This window comes from Brassica napus, chromosome A7, assembly GCF_020379485.1.
Source record: "Brassica napus cultivar Da-Ae chromosome A7, Da-Ae, whole genome shotgun sequence".
Classification (NCBI taxonomy): domain Eukaryota; kingdom Viridiplantae; phylum Streptophyta; class Magnoliopsida; order Brassicales; family Brassicaceae; genus Brassica; species Brassica napus.
In genome coordinates, this window is record NC_063440.1 from 23,550,970 (window position 1) to 23,568,588 (window position 17,619).

At 28.6% G+C, this 17,619-nt stretch overlaps 3 protein-coding genes across 3 annotated transcripts; all 3 read right to left on the minus strand.

The window, feature by feature from the left end:
* Positions 1–1,054: 1,054 nt before the first annotated feature.
* Positions 1,055–7,148, minus strand: LOC106357177 (UPF0496 protein At5g66660-like). The gene is made up of 2 exons (XM_048736047.1): positions 5,323–7,148; positions 1,055–2,275 (listed from the first exon to the last, which is right to left on the minus strand). The coding sequence occupies exon 2, from the start codon at positions 2,252–2,254 to the stop codon at positions 1,127–1,129; it is 1,128 nt and encodes a 375-aa protein (XP_048592004.1). The 5' UTR covers positions 2,255–2,275; positions 5,323–7,148; the 3' UTR covers positions 1,055–1,126.
* Positions 7,149–7,586: 438 nt separating this feature from the next.
* On the minus strand, positions 7,587–11,317 carry LOC106357178 (UPF0496 protein At5g66660-like). The gene is made up of 2 exons (XM_048736048.1): positions 10,821–11,317; positions 7,587–9,083 (listed from the first exon to the last, which is right to left on the minus strand). The coding sequence occupies exon 2, from the start codon at positions 9,059–9,061 to the stop codon at positions 7,847–7,849; it is 1,215 nt and encodes a 404-aa protein (XP_048592005.1). The 5' UTR covers positions 9,062–9,083; positions 10,821–11,317; the 3' UTR covers positions 7,587–7,846.
* Positions 11,318–11,693: 376 nt separating this feature from the next.
* LOC125576301 (UPF0496 protein At5g66660-like) lies at positions 11,694–17,565 on the minus strand. The gene is made up of 2 exons (XM_048736049.1): positions 17,074–17,565; positions 11,694–14,510 (listed from the first exon to the last, which is right to left on the minus strand). Exon 2 carries the CDS (start codon positions 14,484–14,486, stop codon positions 13,326–13,328), a length of 1,161 nt encoding a protein of 386 aa, XP_048592006.1. The 5' UTR covers positions 14,487–14,510; positions 17,074–17,565; the 3' UTR covers positions 11,694–13,325.
* Positions 17,566–17,619: the final 54 nt, after the last annotated feature.

Below are 17,619 nucleotides of genomic sequence, written 5' to 3' on the forward strand. Positions count from 1 at the left end.
ATAAATAGAATGTGTTATTGATATGCGTGGCAAAACGCCTGTATTTATACTACCATGAAATCCTAAATAGCTAAGGATTTTGAATAACTACATCATTATCTTAATGTTTTTAACTATCATTATCTTATGATATGAATAGTGACCATGAATAATGTATTTCCTAATGTTCCAAAAAAAAAATCCCTATTCACAAGTAATATATTTTTTTTCTCATTCCTTTTTATTTTTTTGTAAAGAAATAAAGAACAAAATTATTCCTTATTAAATTTCAGAAGAAACAAATATTTTATTTTTATTCCTATTATTTACATTTTTTTTATTTTTTATTTTGTTTCCAAAATAGTCACCGGTTGAATCCTTAATGTAAATAGGAGTTATCCGATATAAGATAGTAGTTACTTATTAAACACAGAAAAATATGGATCAACATCAAAATACAAGTGAGTGGAAAGGGCCAAAATCTACAAAAATTGCTGTTGTGATCTAGTATCATGTTTATGGTGACGTATTCCACTTTATATAACAAGATATATAAACCAACCCTATCATATATGGATATGGCCGACTTTACAAAATTAAAGTACATAACCCGTAAAGCCCAACCATTATTCAAACATATAACATATGAGTCTATGGCACACTTCACACATGAATAAAAAAATAATATGAGGTTTAAATCTAAACACAATACACTTTTATTCTAATGATGATTAGAAGTTCTATTTTAGAATCTAATGTGATTAAAATCCAGTTTTTAAAATCTACTATTATTCAACTTTAAGAAATTTTATTTTGGATTGATTTCAAATCATTTCTTATGGAATCTCATGAATAATGATTAAAATCAAAATCTAATGCATATTGCAAAGATTTTAAAATCCATCAAATGAAACTATCTTAACATTATAAAATTTGATAGGTTACAATATATTAGTAATTGATTTTAAATCACTAATTGATAACTACCCACTTATTTTTACCAGATTTATATAGGATTCGATAGATTTGTTTTTTCTTTGGTCACCAATTCATTCGTTGCTGATAAAGGAAAGAGAACACAAGTTTCGCACACTTCGAACATTAATATAAAAGTATAAATACGTTGGATAGTTTACTTCTTATTCCCTTACGATGACATTGATTTGGTTATGTGTTCCAGAACTTGTAGTTTCCCAGAAGCGACACATGAGATACACTTACCCACAGCTTCACCAAATTCCTGAATTGTACTAGCAAACGCATCCACTTCCTTAAGGATTGCTTCCACCAGAGGTTTTGCGGCCTCCTCTTCTCTTTTCACAACAGCAAGCTCCATAGACCCCAAAATCAATGAGAGACTCGTAGCAAGCTTCTCGACTAGGCTATTTATCGTTTTTGTCCATTGGATGTTGACATTAGTATTTTTCTCCATAATATTGGCCACCTCTTTCTGTCTATACAAATCCTTCTCACGGTTCTTCATCATCTCGTTGAGATATAGTCCTAAAGGTGCCATCAGGAGGTTCAACCCAAACGCAGTACCTTGCGCCAATGAAGGTACGGCTACTATGTTTGAACACATCTCTACGGCCAAAAAAGAAAAAACCATAGTAGAGAAAAAAATAGTCATCAATCTCCTCCTTCTCTTTAGTTTACCCTGTTGTTTCTCAAGCTTCATCGCCAGCTCATGGACCTTCTCTAAAAGCTTAAGGTGCTCAGCGCGTACAGACTTCAACTGATCCTTGAACTCGTCACCAAAAGGATCTCCCCTAGCTTTGACGTTATTCAGCTCCTCTAACGTTTCGGCGTACTTCTTCTTGTTTCCTCCAATCTCTATGTCCATGGACTCTTTTTTAAACTGTTGGATCGCGATTCGAATGATCAGAATGCTTAATTTTGCTTTATTGGTGCAGTTCCCCACTGTATTAAATAGATCTAAAGTACTAGTGGAACTCTCATAATAGAGATCGACCAAAGACCTTAGTTCTTCGTTCTTCAATAAATCTACGTTGGCGATAATGCTCTCGGCCAAATTTTGGTTCATTTCAACTAGAAACCCGCACACCGACTTGACTGCGTTTAGGGAAAAAAATTCAGTAGTGAGGGAGCCATTCAATTTGCTAAATCGTTGGTCAAGCGAAGAACCAAAGGATTTGAGCTCTGGATCTTCTTCACAAGCGGTTGTGTAAGAAATCAGGTTTGGTTCGTTGGTTCCATCCTTATCGGAACTTGAGTATTTCGACAGTAGTAGAGAGACTAATCCAACAGCCGCCATTTACTTTATACTGGAGCTAATCTGGAACAATACACAACTACATGATCAAACATCTAAACAAACATAATATATTGAAAACTACACTAAAGTATATAACACCATAATTATAATTTTGATATCAAAAGTCTGTTGGCTTTAGAATTTGGCATCACAAATATTTTTTTTTATGAGAAACAGATCATCATAACGCATATTCAAATGATCAAAAACAAAATGAATACACATATATCAAACATTCAAAATGCAATGTTATACATTAAAGAACAGTAGATAATATGTTAAAATATGTTAAGAGTCATCATCATGAATTACCGGGCTACAAATCTAATACACTTTAACGGCTATCAAATTATGTTAATTGTCTTAGCAACATCATATAATAGTTTAGGGATGTCACAATTTCTATAGTTTTTATTAAATTATTTTTGTCCAGATATGTGTTCATGTGGTGACATATTGTTCATACATGTATTAATCATTTTTTCCGTATAATATCTCTAATCAATAAAGTTTCAATTAGTGACCACATTTTATAAACAAAATAATGGTGAAATTCTTATTCTTTAATTTTGATATCAATCATGTTGAATTTTTTTTATCAAATTACAGAAACATGGGTTTCATTCTATTCCTCTCATTTTCTCAAGGATGAAAAATTTTATGAAGAAAATTTTTTTTCTTCCAATTTCGATGGGGAATAAATTGAACATAAATTCTTATATTTCTATTTTTTAATATTTTCAACTGAATTTTTGTTCATTATTTTATTTATTTTTCTGTTCAATTAAATAGTCACCAAATGAAACCTATGTCTCTTTTGTTGAAAACTATTAACATGAAAATATCTTATTAGTCTATGTTTCTTAAAATAAATAAAGAAATGAAAAAAAATATTTCTACAAGTTATTGCAAATAAAAGCTATATACAGTATATTATATTTTTTGGCATCATATATATTATATATTCTATTAAAACAGCAGTGTGACCCATTGATAAAAGTTATGTCCAACTTATAATTTCAACAATACATACCACTTTAATATAAAAGCATCGTAATATATATATTTTTTATGTAACCACCACTTAAATTGCCTACTAATCGGTAACCACTTTTTGTAACTGCATCCAAATATCTTTTTTTTTTATGTAACCACCACTGTTTTTATTGTTCAAATCCCAACAATTTTTTCGACGATGTTCATGTATTTCACCGAACTTGCTCTTTCGTTTTTCCCAACTTGCTTTTCTCTTCATGTGGAATTAATATCCTCATCATCCTTAATCTATCGGGAGAGCCTTTCACGGGTATTAGATAGAGCTTTTTTTTTTTTTTTTGTAACTGAGATAGAGCTTTTCTTATGAAGATTGAATCAAGAGATGTTGTGCTTTCTTCACATGTGTTTGCATGTATCTAGAAGAATTCGTTGGTGCCTCTGTGGAAGAATATTGCAGGATTGCTTTGCTGAAGTCCGGTGGTGGCGCTGCCACGGTTCGTGAGAAGAAGGGCACCGCTTGCGTCTTTTTTTTTTGCAAAAAAATAGGTTTTGTTTTTGTTATTGGATTATAAATTAGGTTTGAGCTTTTATCTTTCAAAGTGTATTTAATGATATACGGGATTCGTTAAAATGTCTAAATGATTCTACTGCTAGGAGCTTTCATTTTAAATTTTTAATAAAGTAGATATACGGCAGAAACAGTTTTGTATATGTTTTAGCATCATGAGATCATGCATATAAGTTTTTCTTTTTCTTTAACATCAAGATCATGTATATAAAGTTATTTGACATTAGACAACACAAAATCTTATGGCTGTATGGTTTTACAAACCATTATATATGTATTTATAAAAATATATTCTATTAAAACAACAGTGTAAACCATTAATAAAAAGTTATGTCCAATTAAAATTTATGAATCATTACAACTTCTAACATATACTCAATAGTTTTCCTATTTTTTATTTACATTTAAAATATATTTTTCTTTAAGGGTTACATAATACTAAAAACTAAGTATTTTTTTAAAAATGATCATATCTTCAAATACACATACAGATAATATATATATAAATAATATAACAAAAATATATAAATTTTTGAAAACCCGATTGAACTGGTTCGACCAGTCACCCAGTAAGCATAACGAGTCGATGTCTGGTATGGCTTTCAAAACATTGGTTCAATTCAGTTTTCTGGATAATTTTGCATAATGTATGTAAAAACATCGGATAATCCATGTTTTTAGTATAAATATCGGGTTGTTTGACTAAAAATATCGGGTAATTCACATAACTTTTAAGGTATTGGATAAAAAGTATTCGAGTAATTCAGTTAATAAATAGTATTTTTAGTATATTTGATTAATTAGAAATAAATATAATTAATATTGGTAGATATATAATTTTTTATTCTTAAAATTTGGGTTTGAAGATTGGTTATGTCGAGAGATATATGATTTTCTTGATTATTTATGAATTTGGTTCTGATTTAGTTTTGATTCTTTGGTTTCAGAAAAACATGTGTAGACCTATACAATATTTTACATAGAAATTCATATAAAATATAGGTTTTGTAGGTTATGTTTAACAATTAGGCCATGAGTCACGATTTTTTTAATAAACACAACTGGTTTTCAACAACTAAAATGGGGTTTTTTCATTTTCTAATAAACATAAATATGATTACAAAGAAAAACACAAATATAAAAAATAGATTTTTAAAAGAAGTATGTAAAACAAAAAATATATCCGCCCTCTCAGGGCGGGTCAGAATCTAGTATATATTTAAAAGTGTTAAACTTGGATTCAAATCAGTTATAGAATGTTCTCCGTTAGGGCACTATCTAACTATAAAGTCCCAAATATCACGTCTACAAAATTATGTCCTAGGCTAATGTTTAAAAAAAGTCCCAAAATGACGCCCTAGCCGAATGTTTAAAATGTTTAACTATAAGTCCCAACATTTTTAAAAAAATTTGAGTTGTTCAAAATTTTTTTTTAATCCCGTAATACATAAAAGCAAAGAGATTACTCAAATCAAGATGAGATAGTCTTGAAAAAAAAAGTTACCTGAACTTGGATAAGAATCTTGCTGAAGACAAGAGAATGTCGAGATTACTCTGATGTACAAGTATCTGTAGGTACTGGATTGTTGCAGACTTGCAGTTATAAACTTAGCAAAACACACACATATATATAATCAGTAGCTAGCCACCCGTGAAACTGTGGAAAAGACGTCGATCGTGCTGGGAGTTGGGGAATAACGCGGAGTAGAAAAGTTCACCCTCGAAACTGTGGAAAAGACGTGGATCGTGCTGGGATTGGGACAATAACGCGGGGAAGAAAATTATTAGGTTCAACTGGTCTTTTTTTTTTTGACAACATGGTTCAACTGGTCTTTTATCTATCATTAAATGATTACTTTTCATGTTTCTAAATTACATCAATTGATTTTTGATTTATCGTCTCCTGCCATAGTTCCAGCCTTCCAGGTGACATCTTCTCATCTTTCAATCCTTTTCTACATCATTTAAAACTTTCTTCTCAAAGTTTTTCCACGTAATTGCAGACATTACTCTCATGTTTTCCATCTTCTCTTTACATAAAATACATTCAAATCAAATCTAAAGTATATATGAAATTATAATTCAATATATAACACTAAAATTAATTCAATTTTATAGCAATTATTACAAAATATAATTTAATTGACCTCCTTTTTATCTTTCCTATTTTTAAATTACCATTTTTTCTCATATTCATTTCACAAATATTTTTACATTTAAAACATTTTTCACGTTTCATCTAAATTATTTTTCTTAAAATCTTTCCCACAAACCACATGTGGTTGTCTATTGGTAGGCGACATTGGGTTGTCAAGCAATTTGGTTCGAAGTAACTTCACAACACTAAATTCATGTGGCTACGTGTATATGAAATTATGTTTTGGACCTCGTTTAATATTTGGAAAGAGAGTATAATTATGTACCGAAACACTCTTTGGAGATTAGTTTAGACATTTCCATAAATACAAAATACCTTAAAATTAACTAAAAAAGGTTTCCCACATCATTTAATATTTCCTAGCACTTCCGTTTAATCATTGTCTCTTTCCATGTAACTGAAGGCCTTCTTCTCAAAGTTTTCCATTCTTTCTTTACCTACAACCACTACAAAAAAAGAGAGAGTAATTCGTGATGGAATTCTTTAAAAAACTGTTTACTCAAAATTTTCAAAGAAATTACCGACACAATATTATATTACTATCTTTATTTCCAAACAACACAATAACTAATTTGTGCCCAAACATTACAAAACATTAGGTCTCACATTTTTAGTAACATTTCAATTTTCTTTCAAATTATTTGATTTTTATCAAATAATTTATGAAAAAAATGAAAATAAGTATAACTTATTTTGTAGGTTTAGATACTATAAAATAATTTCAATTTATATCAAACCAATAGAATTAATGGATTATTTTATTGAAATTATCGTAAAAATTACATTCATTTAAATATAAATAAACTTTCATAGTAAATTAACTATTTTATATAAATAAAATGAAATAAATTGACATCAAAAAAAATTTATAATTAAAAATGTATCAAAATATCTCATCCAGTTTTATGTAATTTCAGTTATAACATAAAATTAAGATTTTTAATTGATTAAATGTATGTAAATTTTATTCACTTAGCTATATAATACTTTATAGCTTTATTTCCGTATACATTTTTATGAATTGACGCAACAAAAATAAATATGAATATAAGTAGAGGTTTGGCCCAACGATTTTTTTTTAGTTATCCATTTCTAAATTGAAGTCCATCATCTAACAGTTTTTTCATTTAACAAACAAACGTTTGTATAATTCTTTTGTGTGTGTTTTTTTTCTTCTGGTAATGGCATATAATTTATTATTCACTAAGGTTATTTTTATAATTGACCATTATAAAAATTAACTTTGTTTTAACTATCGAACTTTTTTATATTTAATGTACATTTTTTTTAAACTATCTTTTTATTTTACCAATTGAAAATATACATAATTAACAAGATTAAAATTTCTTTATTTTTACTTTATTATATTAATATATTTCATTATCTAAATTAACTATTTTAAAGCCACCTGAGTCGCAGGTACCCAGGCCCGGCTAAGAAAGTCGGCTTGAAATCATCATGATCATGCTTCCATAGAGCTATATCAGCACCAGAGTTTTGGTTTGGTACCGTGAAAGCTTCAATCCTCTCATAAAAAAGGTACATACGTTATACTCGACATTGTATATGGCTATTCCTACTTCTGATCAATAAATTTGGAATTTTATTTAAAAAAAAACAAATATATATATATATATATATATATATATAATAAAATATTAATTTATTTAAACGTACATAAACCGATCCTATCGTATATGATGGATATGGCCGACATGACAAACTGAAAGGAAAATAAGACGTAAAGCCCAATTATAATTCACACATAAAACAAGAGTTTCGCACACTTCAAACATTAATATAAAAGTAAAAATACATTGGATAGTTTTTTTTTTCTGATAATCGTGGGTTCCCAAAGGCATTGGATAGTTTACTTCTTCTTCCCTTTCGATGACATTTTATTGGTTATGCGTTCCAAAACGTGTAGTTTCTTCCCTTTCGATGACATGGAATTGGTTACGTGTTCCAGAACTTGTAGTTTCCCCGAAGCCACACATGTGCTACACGTAGCCACAGCTTCACTAACTTCCTTGACTGCCGTAGCAAACGTATCCACTTCGTCACGGATCGCTTCCATCCTAAGTTTTACGGCCTCCTCTTCTCTTTTCACCACAGCACCCTCCACTGACAACAAAATCAATGAGAGACTGTTAATAAGCTTGTCCACTAGGCTGTTTATCGTATTTGTCCCTTGGATGTTGACTTTCGTGATGTCCTCCACTTTATTGACCACCTCTTTCTGTCTATCCAAATCCTTCTCACGGTTCTTCAACACCGCATGGACCATTACTCCTACAGTTCCAATCACGTAGCTCAACCCAATCCCAGCCGCGAGCGCAACATACGGCCCCAACGGAGGTATGACTACGCATAGACAAATCTGTACGGCCACAAAAGACATAGCCGCAGTTGCGTAAACAATAGTCACCAGTCTCCTCCTTCTCTTTAATATCTTCTTTTTACTATCAAGCTTCAACGCCAGCTCATGGACCTTCTCTAAAAGAATAATCTGCTCATCATGTACAGACTTCATCTGATTCTTATACTCGTCACCAAAAGGATCTCCCATTGCTTTAACCTTGTTCAGCTCCTCCAACGTATCCTCGTACTTCTTCTTGTTTCCTCCACTATCTTCTGCGTCCTTCGACTCCTTTTCAAACTGTTGGATCGCGGTTCGGGTGATCACAATGCTTAATTTTGCTTTATTGGCGCAATTCCCCACCGTATTAAATAGATCCAAAGTCTTGGTGGAACTCTCATAATAGAGATCAACCAAAGACCTTAGTTCTTCGTCCTTCAGTACATCTTTGTTGTCGGTAATTTCCTTGGCCAAATTTTGGTTCATTTCAACTAGAAACCCGCACACCGACTTGACTGACTTTAGGGGTTCAGTCTTGCCTCCTGTAATAGCGAGCGAGCTCTTCAGTTTGCTAAATTGTTGCTCAAGCGAAGAACCAAATGATTTGAGCTCTGGATCTTCTTCACAAGCGGATGTGTACAAACACAGGGCTTGTTCGTTGGTTTCATCCTTATCGGAGCTTGAGTATTTCAACAGTAGTTGAGAGACTATTCCAACAGCCCCCATTGACTTGGTACTGAAGCTAAATCTGGAAACACAAAAACAAAAATCAAGAAAATTAAGGCAATGTATTCACAAAACTGTTCTTATCATTCTTAGATTTCCTAAGTAAATAAAAAAATTATTTATTTTTGTTCACTGTTTTTATAGAACTAATTTATTTTGTTCACTGTTCTAAATATATTATAAAGAACAAATAAATTATTTTGTTCACTGTTCTTTTGTTGTAAACATATAAAACAATAGGTATAATATGAAAAAAATGATTGTGAATTACACGAAACATCTAGACAAACATAATATATAGAAAACTACACTAACTATATAGATCACATGACAACATCTCTGAGAACTACACTAACTATATAGATCATTTAAATATGTGTTATGTTGTTAACATAATAAATAATTTTATTATCGAAAAAATGTTGTGGTTTTAGAATTTGGCATCACCAAATAAAATTTTCTTTAAGAAACAGATCATAACACATATTTAAATGATCAAAAACAAAATGAACACACATATATCAAAATTTCAAAATGCAATGTTATATATTAACGAATATCAGATAATATGTTAAAATATATATATTAAGCATCATCATCATGAATTACCGGGTTACAAATTTAATACTCTTTAATGGCTATCAAATTATGTTAATTGTGTTAGCAACATAACACATCATAATTTAGGATATTATCATGTGATTGATATAGTTCATATAGTTTTTACTAAATGATTTTTGGTCATGTAGTGGCATATTGTTCGTATAGCTATAAATTATTTTCCGTATAATATCTCCAATCAATAAGTCTTTTTGTTGAAAACTAGTAATATGAAAAATATTGAACTAGTCTAAGTTTTTTTTTTAAATAAAGAAATGAAAGAATTTTTCTACAGTTATTGCAAATAAAAGCTATATATACATTATATATATTTAAAAGTGTTAAAATTGGATTCAAATCAGTTATAGATTGTTCACCGCTAGTGCACTATCTCACTATAAAGTTCCAAACATCACGTCTAGTATCATTTCTGAAACAGGTCTAAATTAATTTAGTTACAAAACTATGTCCTATGCGAATGTTTAAAGGGAAAATTTTACTTTTACCTTATTTTTTTATAATTAACCATGTTTACCTTTATTAAAAAGATATTTTCACAAATACTTTATTCATTAAAGAAGTAAAATACTCTTAAACTCTTGCTTTATAGATACATAAATATAAATAATTGTTAAATAACAAAAAATTATATAAAGCAAATTATAGTTTTTGAATTATACGTTTTCAAGTATAAATTTTTTTATTAAATTTTCATTTTGAATTTGTTTCGAATTTTTTTGAAATTTTTCATTTTAAAATTCAAAAATATTTTTTGAAACTATTTTAAATATTTTATTTTAAATTTGAAGTATTTATTTATATATTTATTAAAATCCTAAATCCCGCTTTCCAAAATCTCACCTCTCAAGTTTAAACCATAAATCTATATTAGTTAACCTCTAGAGTTATAAGTGTATATCTAGTTTTTTTTTAAATTAAAGGTAAATGTGTTGTAAGTAAATATGAAAATTAGTACTAAAAATGTGGTAGTTTAAACTGTTTAAAATGTCAACTATAAAGCCCCAAATTTTTTTTGAGTTGTTCAAAAAGAAAAAAATTAATCCCGCGCAAGGCACGTTTATAATAACCGTAACTTAAAAGCAAAGAGATTAAGCATATCAAGATATCGATGAGATAGGTTTGACAAAAAAAAATTTACCTGAACTTGGATAAGAGAATCTTGTTCAAGACACTTGGATTGTTGCAGTTATAAACTTAGCACAACACACATATATATATAATCAATAGCCAGCGACGCTTGAAACTGTGAAAAAGAGGTGGATCGTGCTGGAAGTTGGGGACAATAACGCGGGGAAGAAAAGTTCACCGTTTCGTCGAAACTGTGGAAAAGACGTGCAGCGTGCTGCAAGTTGGGGTTAATAACGCAGAGAAGAAACTGATTGGGTTCAACTGGTCTTTTTTTTGTTGACAACATGGTTCAACTTGTCTTTTATCTATCATAAATAAATGATTATCCTTCATGTTTCTAAATTACCTCAATTGATTTTTTATTTTTCTTTTGTTTGACAACATGGTTAATATAAACTGAATTCATTTTTTAAAAAATAGATTAGTTATTTTGTTCTTTAATTTTAGGATATGATATATATTTAATAAGAATTAAGTTAGACCTAGGTAGAGATAATAGGAACCCAATAAAATATGATCCAACCTAAACTATTTATAAGTAGATAAAAATTATTTGTATTTTAATAATATTGAGTAGGTTTTGATCCGCGCTCCGAAAGCGCGGAATTTGTTTTTTTTTTTAATTATAAACAAAAGATTGATAAATTTTTGATATGAATTAAAACTTTAGGATGTTATACATTATTATGTAACAAAGTCTTATTATATCAAAGAAAATAATTTGCTTAAAATTATATAATTTATATATTAGTTGGCATGAGATTCTGCATTAAATTATATAATTTATATATTAGTTTATTTAAGATTTTGTATCTTTTCGGTATTTCAATATTTTTTTGGTTTTAGATATTTGGGGGGGGGGGGGGGGGGGGGGGGGGGGGTAGGTACTTGGAGTATTTTTCGAGTTCTAAATACTCGACACGAACCAGATCTACTAATTATCAAAAAATTATAAGTATTTTAGAGGTACTTAAATTATGGAACCGAAGCGACCCAAACTCAAAAAGAACTGACCCGAACATAAATAAAAAATTTCCAGATATCTAATTGGGTCAAAATTTGTAAGACTCAAAGGACCAAAACCAGAAAGGAACTGACATGTATCCGATCGGAAGAACTGAATGCCCAGACCTACTCTCTCTCATTATATTTTGTGTGCATTTGATAAGAGTTATATTTGTTGAATTGGTGTAAATTAAAATTTATTTGGCAGATTTTAGTTAATTTAATAGTATAAATTTGTATTTTAATGATATTTAAAATTTTCTTAAATAAAATTTTTTTACTATAGATTCATATAAAAATTAATTCAACTTAATATATATATATATATATATAAATAATATTTTTTTTGACAGATGATTTGCTAAAGTGTTTTAATCAAATTGGATTTTATAAAAATTTGAACTATATAATGTAAAATGATATAGTATAATATGTTGTATGATTATGCTTACTAATTTTGATAATTGATATCTAAATATTATAGGTCTATATATTATTGAGCATAAGATATGGTGTCTATAATTATCGAATAAAAATAATAACGTAGGGTGATAAAAGAATTAGAGAAATGTCTATAGTTATTGAATAAAAATAATAACTTTTAACTATTGATGTATATTCATCATATACGTTTATAATGATAATAATTTAATTTGTATTATAATCATTCTAAACTATATCAAAAATTGAAGCATAACCAAATTATAGTATCAATTTTTTTTTTGTTCAAAGCCAAAATTATATTATCAATATACATAGAAAATAAACACTACATACCTTATAATAGTTAGTACAATTTATAATATTAGAAGTGCATAACTAATAATTAGAAACAAATGATATAGATATAAGTTAAATGTAAAATTTGACAAAAAAAGGAAAAACAAATGATTACGTAAGATTTGTTATATGCGATTTGTTAGGTTACTGGATCCCATTATCTGAGGTTATATTGAAGTTAGATTAGATATTTAATAATAATTAATACGGTATGTCAAAAATATAAGAAAATTAAATAAATTTAACGGTTCAACCTAGATTATTTGTAAGCACATTTGAATAGTATTGATAATTGAGTGTTTCATTGCAGAACTACAGGGTGTCGAAATAACCTTGGGAAAGTGTAAACAGGTCTGTATCATGAGATCACTACCCTTTATTTCTTACTAGTATAAAATAGTATTATAATTTAGTTTTATCCATGGAATTTTGGCAATATCTTTCTGGTGGAATAGAAAGAGATTTCAATATATTGTTAGAATTTCGTTATACAAATACAAAAAACTAATTTAAACAATTTTGTTCATTTTAAAATATATAATATATACACGAAAGAAATCATTTCTATTTTAATAGATAAAAATATATAAAATATAATATAAAATTAATGTAGTTAAACGTCTCATAAACCGATCCTATCGTATATGAGACGTAAAAGCCCAATTCACACAAGAAACACGAGTTTAGCACACTTCAAACATTAATATAAACGATAAATACATTGGATAGTTTACTTCTTCTTCCCTTTCGATGACATTGAATTGGTTATGTGTTCCAGAACTTGTAGTTTCCCAGAAGCGACACATGAGTTACACGTAGCCACAGCTTCACCAACTTCCTTGATTGCCGTAGCAAACGCTTCCACTTCGTCACGGATGGCTTCCATCCGAAGTTTTACGGCCTCCTCTTCTCTTTTCACCACAGCACCCTCCACATTCACCAGAATCAATGAGAGACTGTTAATAAGCTTGTCCACTAGGCTGTTTATCGTATTTGTCCCTTGGATGTTGACTTTCGTATTGTCAAACATAATATCGACCACCTCTTTCTGTCTATCCAAATCATTCTCACGATTCTTCATCTTAGCATTGGCATATAGTCCTCCAGTTGCCATCAGCTGGGTCAACCCAGCCGCACCCTGAACCGCACCATTTAACGCAGCCTGAGGTACTACACAGCATGCACAAACCTCTACGGCCAAAATAGACGCAGCCACAGAAGCGAAAGCAATAGTCGTCAATTTCCTTTTTTTCTTTAATTTATCCTGTTGTTTTTCAAGCTTCTTCTCCAGCTCACCGAGCTTCCCTAAAAGCATAAGGTTCTCCGCGCGTACAGACTTCAACTTTTCCTTGAACTCGTCACCGAAAGGATCTCCCATAGCTTTGACGTTATTCAGCTCCTCTAATGTTTCGGCGTACTTCTTCTTGTTTCCTCCAATCTCTGTGTCCATGGACTCTTTTTTAAACTGTTGGATCGCGATTTGAATGATCACAATGCTTAACTTTGCCTTATTGGTGCAGTTCCTCACTGTATTAAATAGATCTAGAGTACTCGTGGAACTCTCATGATAGAGGCCAACCAAAAACGTTAGATCTTCGCTCTTCAATAAATCTTTGTTGGCGATAATGTTCTCGGCCAAGTTTTGGTTCACTTCAACTAGAAACCCGCACACCGACTTGACTGCGTTTAGGGAATTATTTCCAGTCTTGCCTCCTGTAGTGAGCGACCTCTTCAATTTGCTAAGTCGTTGGTCAAGCGAAGAATCAAAGGATTTGAGCTCTGGATCTTCTTCACAAGCGGATGTGTAAAAACTCAGGTTTTGTTCGTTGGTTCCATTCTTATCGGAACTCAAGTATTTCGACATTAAACGACAGACTAATCCTGCCGCCATTGACCTTATTATACTTGAGCTAATCTGGAAAGGAAAAGAAAAATCAAGAAAATTAAGGCAAAGTATTTACAGAACTGTTCTTTCCATTCTTAGATTTCCTAAGCAAATAAAAATTTAATGTAACATACATATCAAACATTCAAAACGCAATATTATACATTAGAGAACATAAAATAACATATTAAAATATGCTAAGCATCATCAGGAATTACTGCGTTATAAATCTAAATGCACTTTAATGGAAGTATGTTGATTGTGTTAGCAACATAACAAATAATAGTTCAAAGATGTTGACATGTAAGTCATACAGTTCATATAGTTTTTAATATATTATTTTTGTCTAGTGTGTAGATGAGGTGGCATATTTTTCTACAGTTATTGCATATAAAAGCTATGTATATATTAAAGAGTGTTAAACTTGGATTCAAATCACTTATAGGATGTTCATCACTAGTGCACTATCTAACTATGAAGTCCCCAAACATCATGTCTAGTCGTCTACTATCAATTCTGAAACCGATCTAAACTAATTTAGTTGCAAAATTATGACCTAGGAAAATGTTTAATGCTTTCCTTAGTGGGCGCAAAGTATAAATTAACATCTAGAAAACCAAGATTATTTCGTAAGATTCTGCTCTTGCTCTTGGTTTCGCGAGATAATTAAAATGCTATGCAACTCCTATATTATGCATAAAATTATTAATTATTATCAACTAAATAATTAATTTAGAAAACATATTAAAACTAAAACAATAACTAAATCATATATAATCTCTCTCTTTTATCATTTTCTTTTCAAAACGGATCACTATCTATTCTATTAATTTTGAATCATACATTTTATTTACTGTTGACAAGTCATAGTATGACCATATAATTAACTACTTGATGTGACATATTTGATTATTTACATTAATAATCAATAAAAAATATTAATAATAAATCAATTTTAATTAAATTTTGAGTTTTATTTTTAATTATAACAAAATTTGTTAAGAAAAAATCTAACAAAATTCTACCAAAAGTTTTTAAACTATGTAATATTTATACAAAAATTAAAATTATTAACATATTTTAAAAATTTATATCTACAATTATATATTATCATTTTATATATTTTGAAATTCACAGAAATATTTTATCTATAAATAATTATATGCAAAATATAATAATATATAACTAACTTTTAGTTTATGCATGTATTATTTTACAAAATATGTGATTAGAAAAATTTGAAATTTTAATAATTAATGACAAAACAATTTTAATTATAAATTTAATGTTTATTTTAAATTATAACAGGATCTGTTGAGAAAATATAAAAATCTTACCAAAATTCAAATTTATTTTATAAAATATTGAATTAATTTAGTAAAAAAAAATCATATAATCTTGCAAACTAAATAAATCATACATTTAAATTTTTTATGATAATATCGAAGTTATACATTTATTAAATGAAAAAATATCTGCATGTTCGTGCGGATCAAACTCTAGTATTTATTATTCTAAAAGATATTTACAACAATTTTCTAAAAAAGTATTCACTATAACTTTTTATATAATATTTTTGAGAATATTATTGTTTGCAGTTTAGAGTTTTTTATAAACACTAAACAAAACACGATCTATGTTTTTAATAAAAATAATAATGAAAATTTTATGAAGTTTTAATGTTTGAAAATGAATATTTAGTACATAATATTGATATTACAACTACATCAGAAATACCTGAATATGTAACCAAATTTTTTAGCAAACCATCTATTAATGTGTGTAAAATCCTTTAACTTAACACATCAATAATATTCTTCAGCAAAATATTATCAAATATTTTTCTTATCATTAAAAATTAGAGAAACTCTCTTAGATAGTTTTTTTTAGTTTATTTTTACAAAAAATAGACTTTTAAGGATGAAAATGACCAAAACAAGTTTTATTAAAAAATAAATGTGCATTTATATCATTAGGGTTACTAATCAAAAATTTAAGGTTTAGAGAGTTAAATGGGTAGGATTTTTGGGATGAATTCAATTTTTTTTTTAAATATTAAAATTTTCAAAATAAAAAAAGAACTATTTTAATAATTTTATTTTTAGGTCTTTTTTGTGACAAAAACTTTTTAAAAAATGTATCTGCGAAAATTGCCCTAAAAATTATATGTAGTTTTAAAACATTAAAATCATTTAAAAATAATGGAGAACAAATCTAAATAGTCAAATTATACTATTTTTATTCTCATATATGTATATTTATATAGAACTTTAGAAAATTTCAAAAAATTTATAATATTAAAAATTATATATGTTAACATATGCTATATACATGTTATGATCGTTGTGTCTATTGTTTGACAACAGGTCTGAATCAGATATAAAAATAATACATGAAATTCAAATATTATAATAAAAAATTTTAAAAATATTTGTTTTCTAATATAGATTCATGTTTTTTTAATCAAAATGATCAATATAAATTTATGTGCTTTGATAATACGGATCAAAATTTAATATAATATATTATTTGTAATAATTAAAAGCAAAGAGATCACGCATATCGAGATGAGATAAGCTTCAGAAAAAATTACCTGAACTTGGATAAGAATCTTGCTCGAGACGATAGAATGTCAAGATTACTCTGATTTACAAGAATAGGTAATGGATTGTTGCATTTATAAACTTAGCATACACTTACACGCATATATATAATCAATAGTAAGCCACCCTTAAATCTGTAGAAAAGATATCGTGCTGGGAGTTGGGGACAATAACGCGGTGAAGAAAGTTCACCCTCAATTATTAAAAAAAAATTATTTAAATTACCTCATTATCTTTTCTATTTTAAATTACCCTATTGATGATAAAAAAAAAGGGAAAATAGCCCTATTTGTCTTTTACTTTTTTCTCTCATATTCCATAGTTTCAGGTCACTTTTTCATATTTCAAACATTTTTCACATATATAAAGTCTTCTTCTCAAAGTCTTTCCCACATCATTTAAGAGAAACTAGATTTTGACCCGTGCAACCGCACGGGTGTTTGTTTTCACTTTTCTATACATAAATTATTGTTTTAGAACATAAGTGGTATATATTTTTAATGTTAATCATATACTTAAATATTTATATAACTATT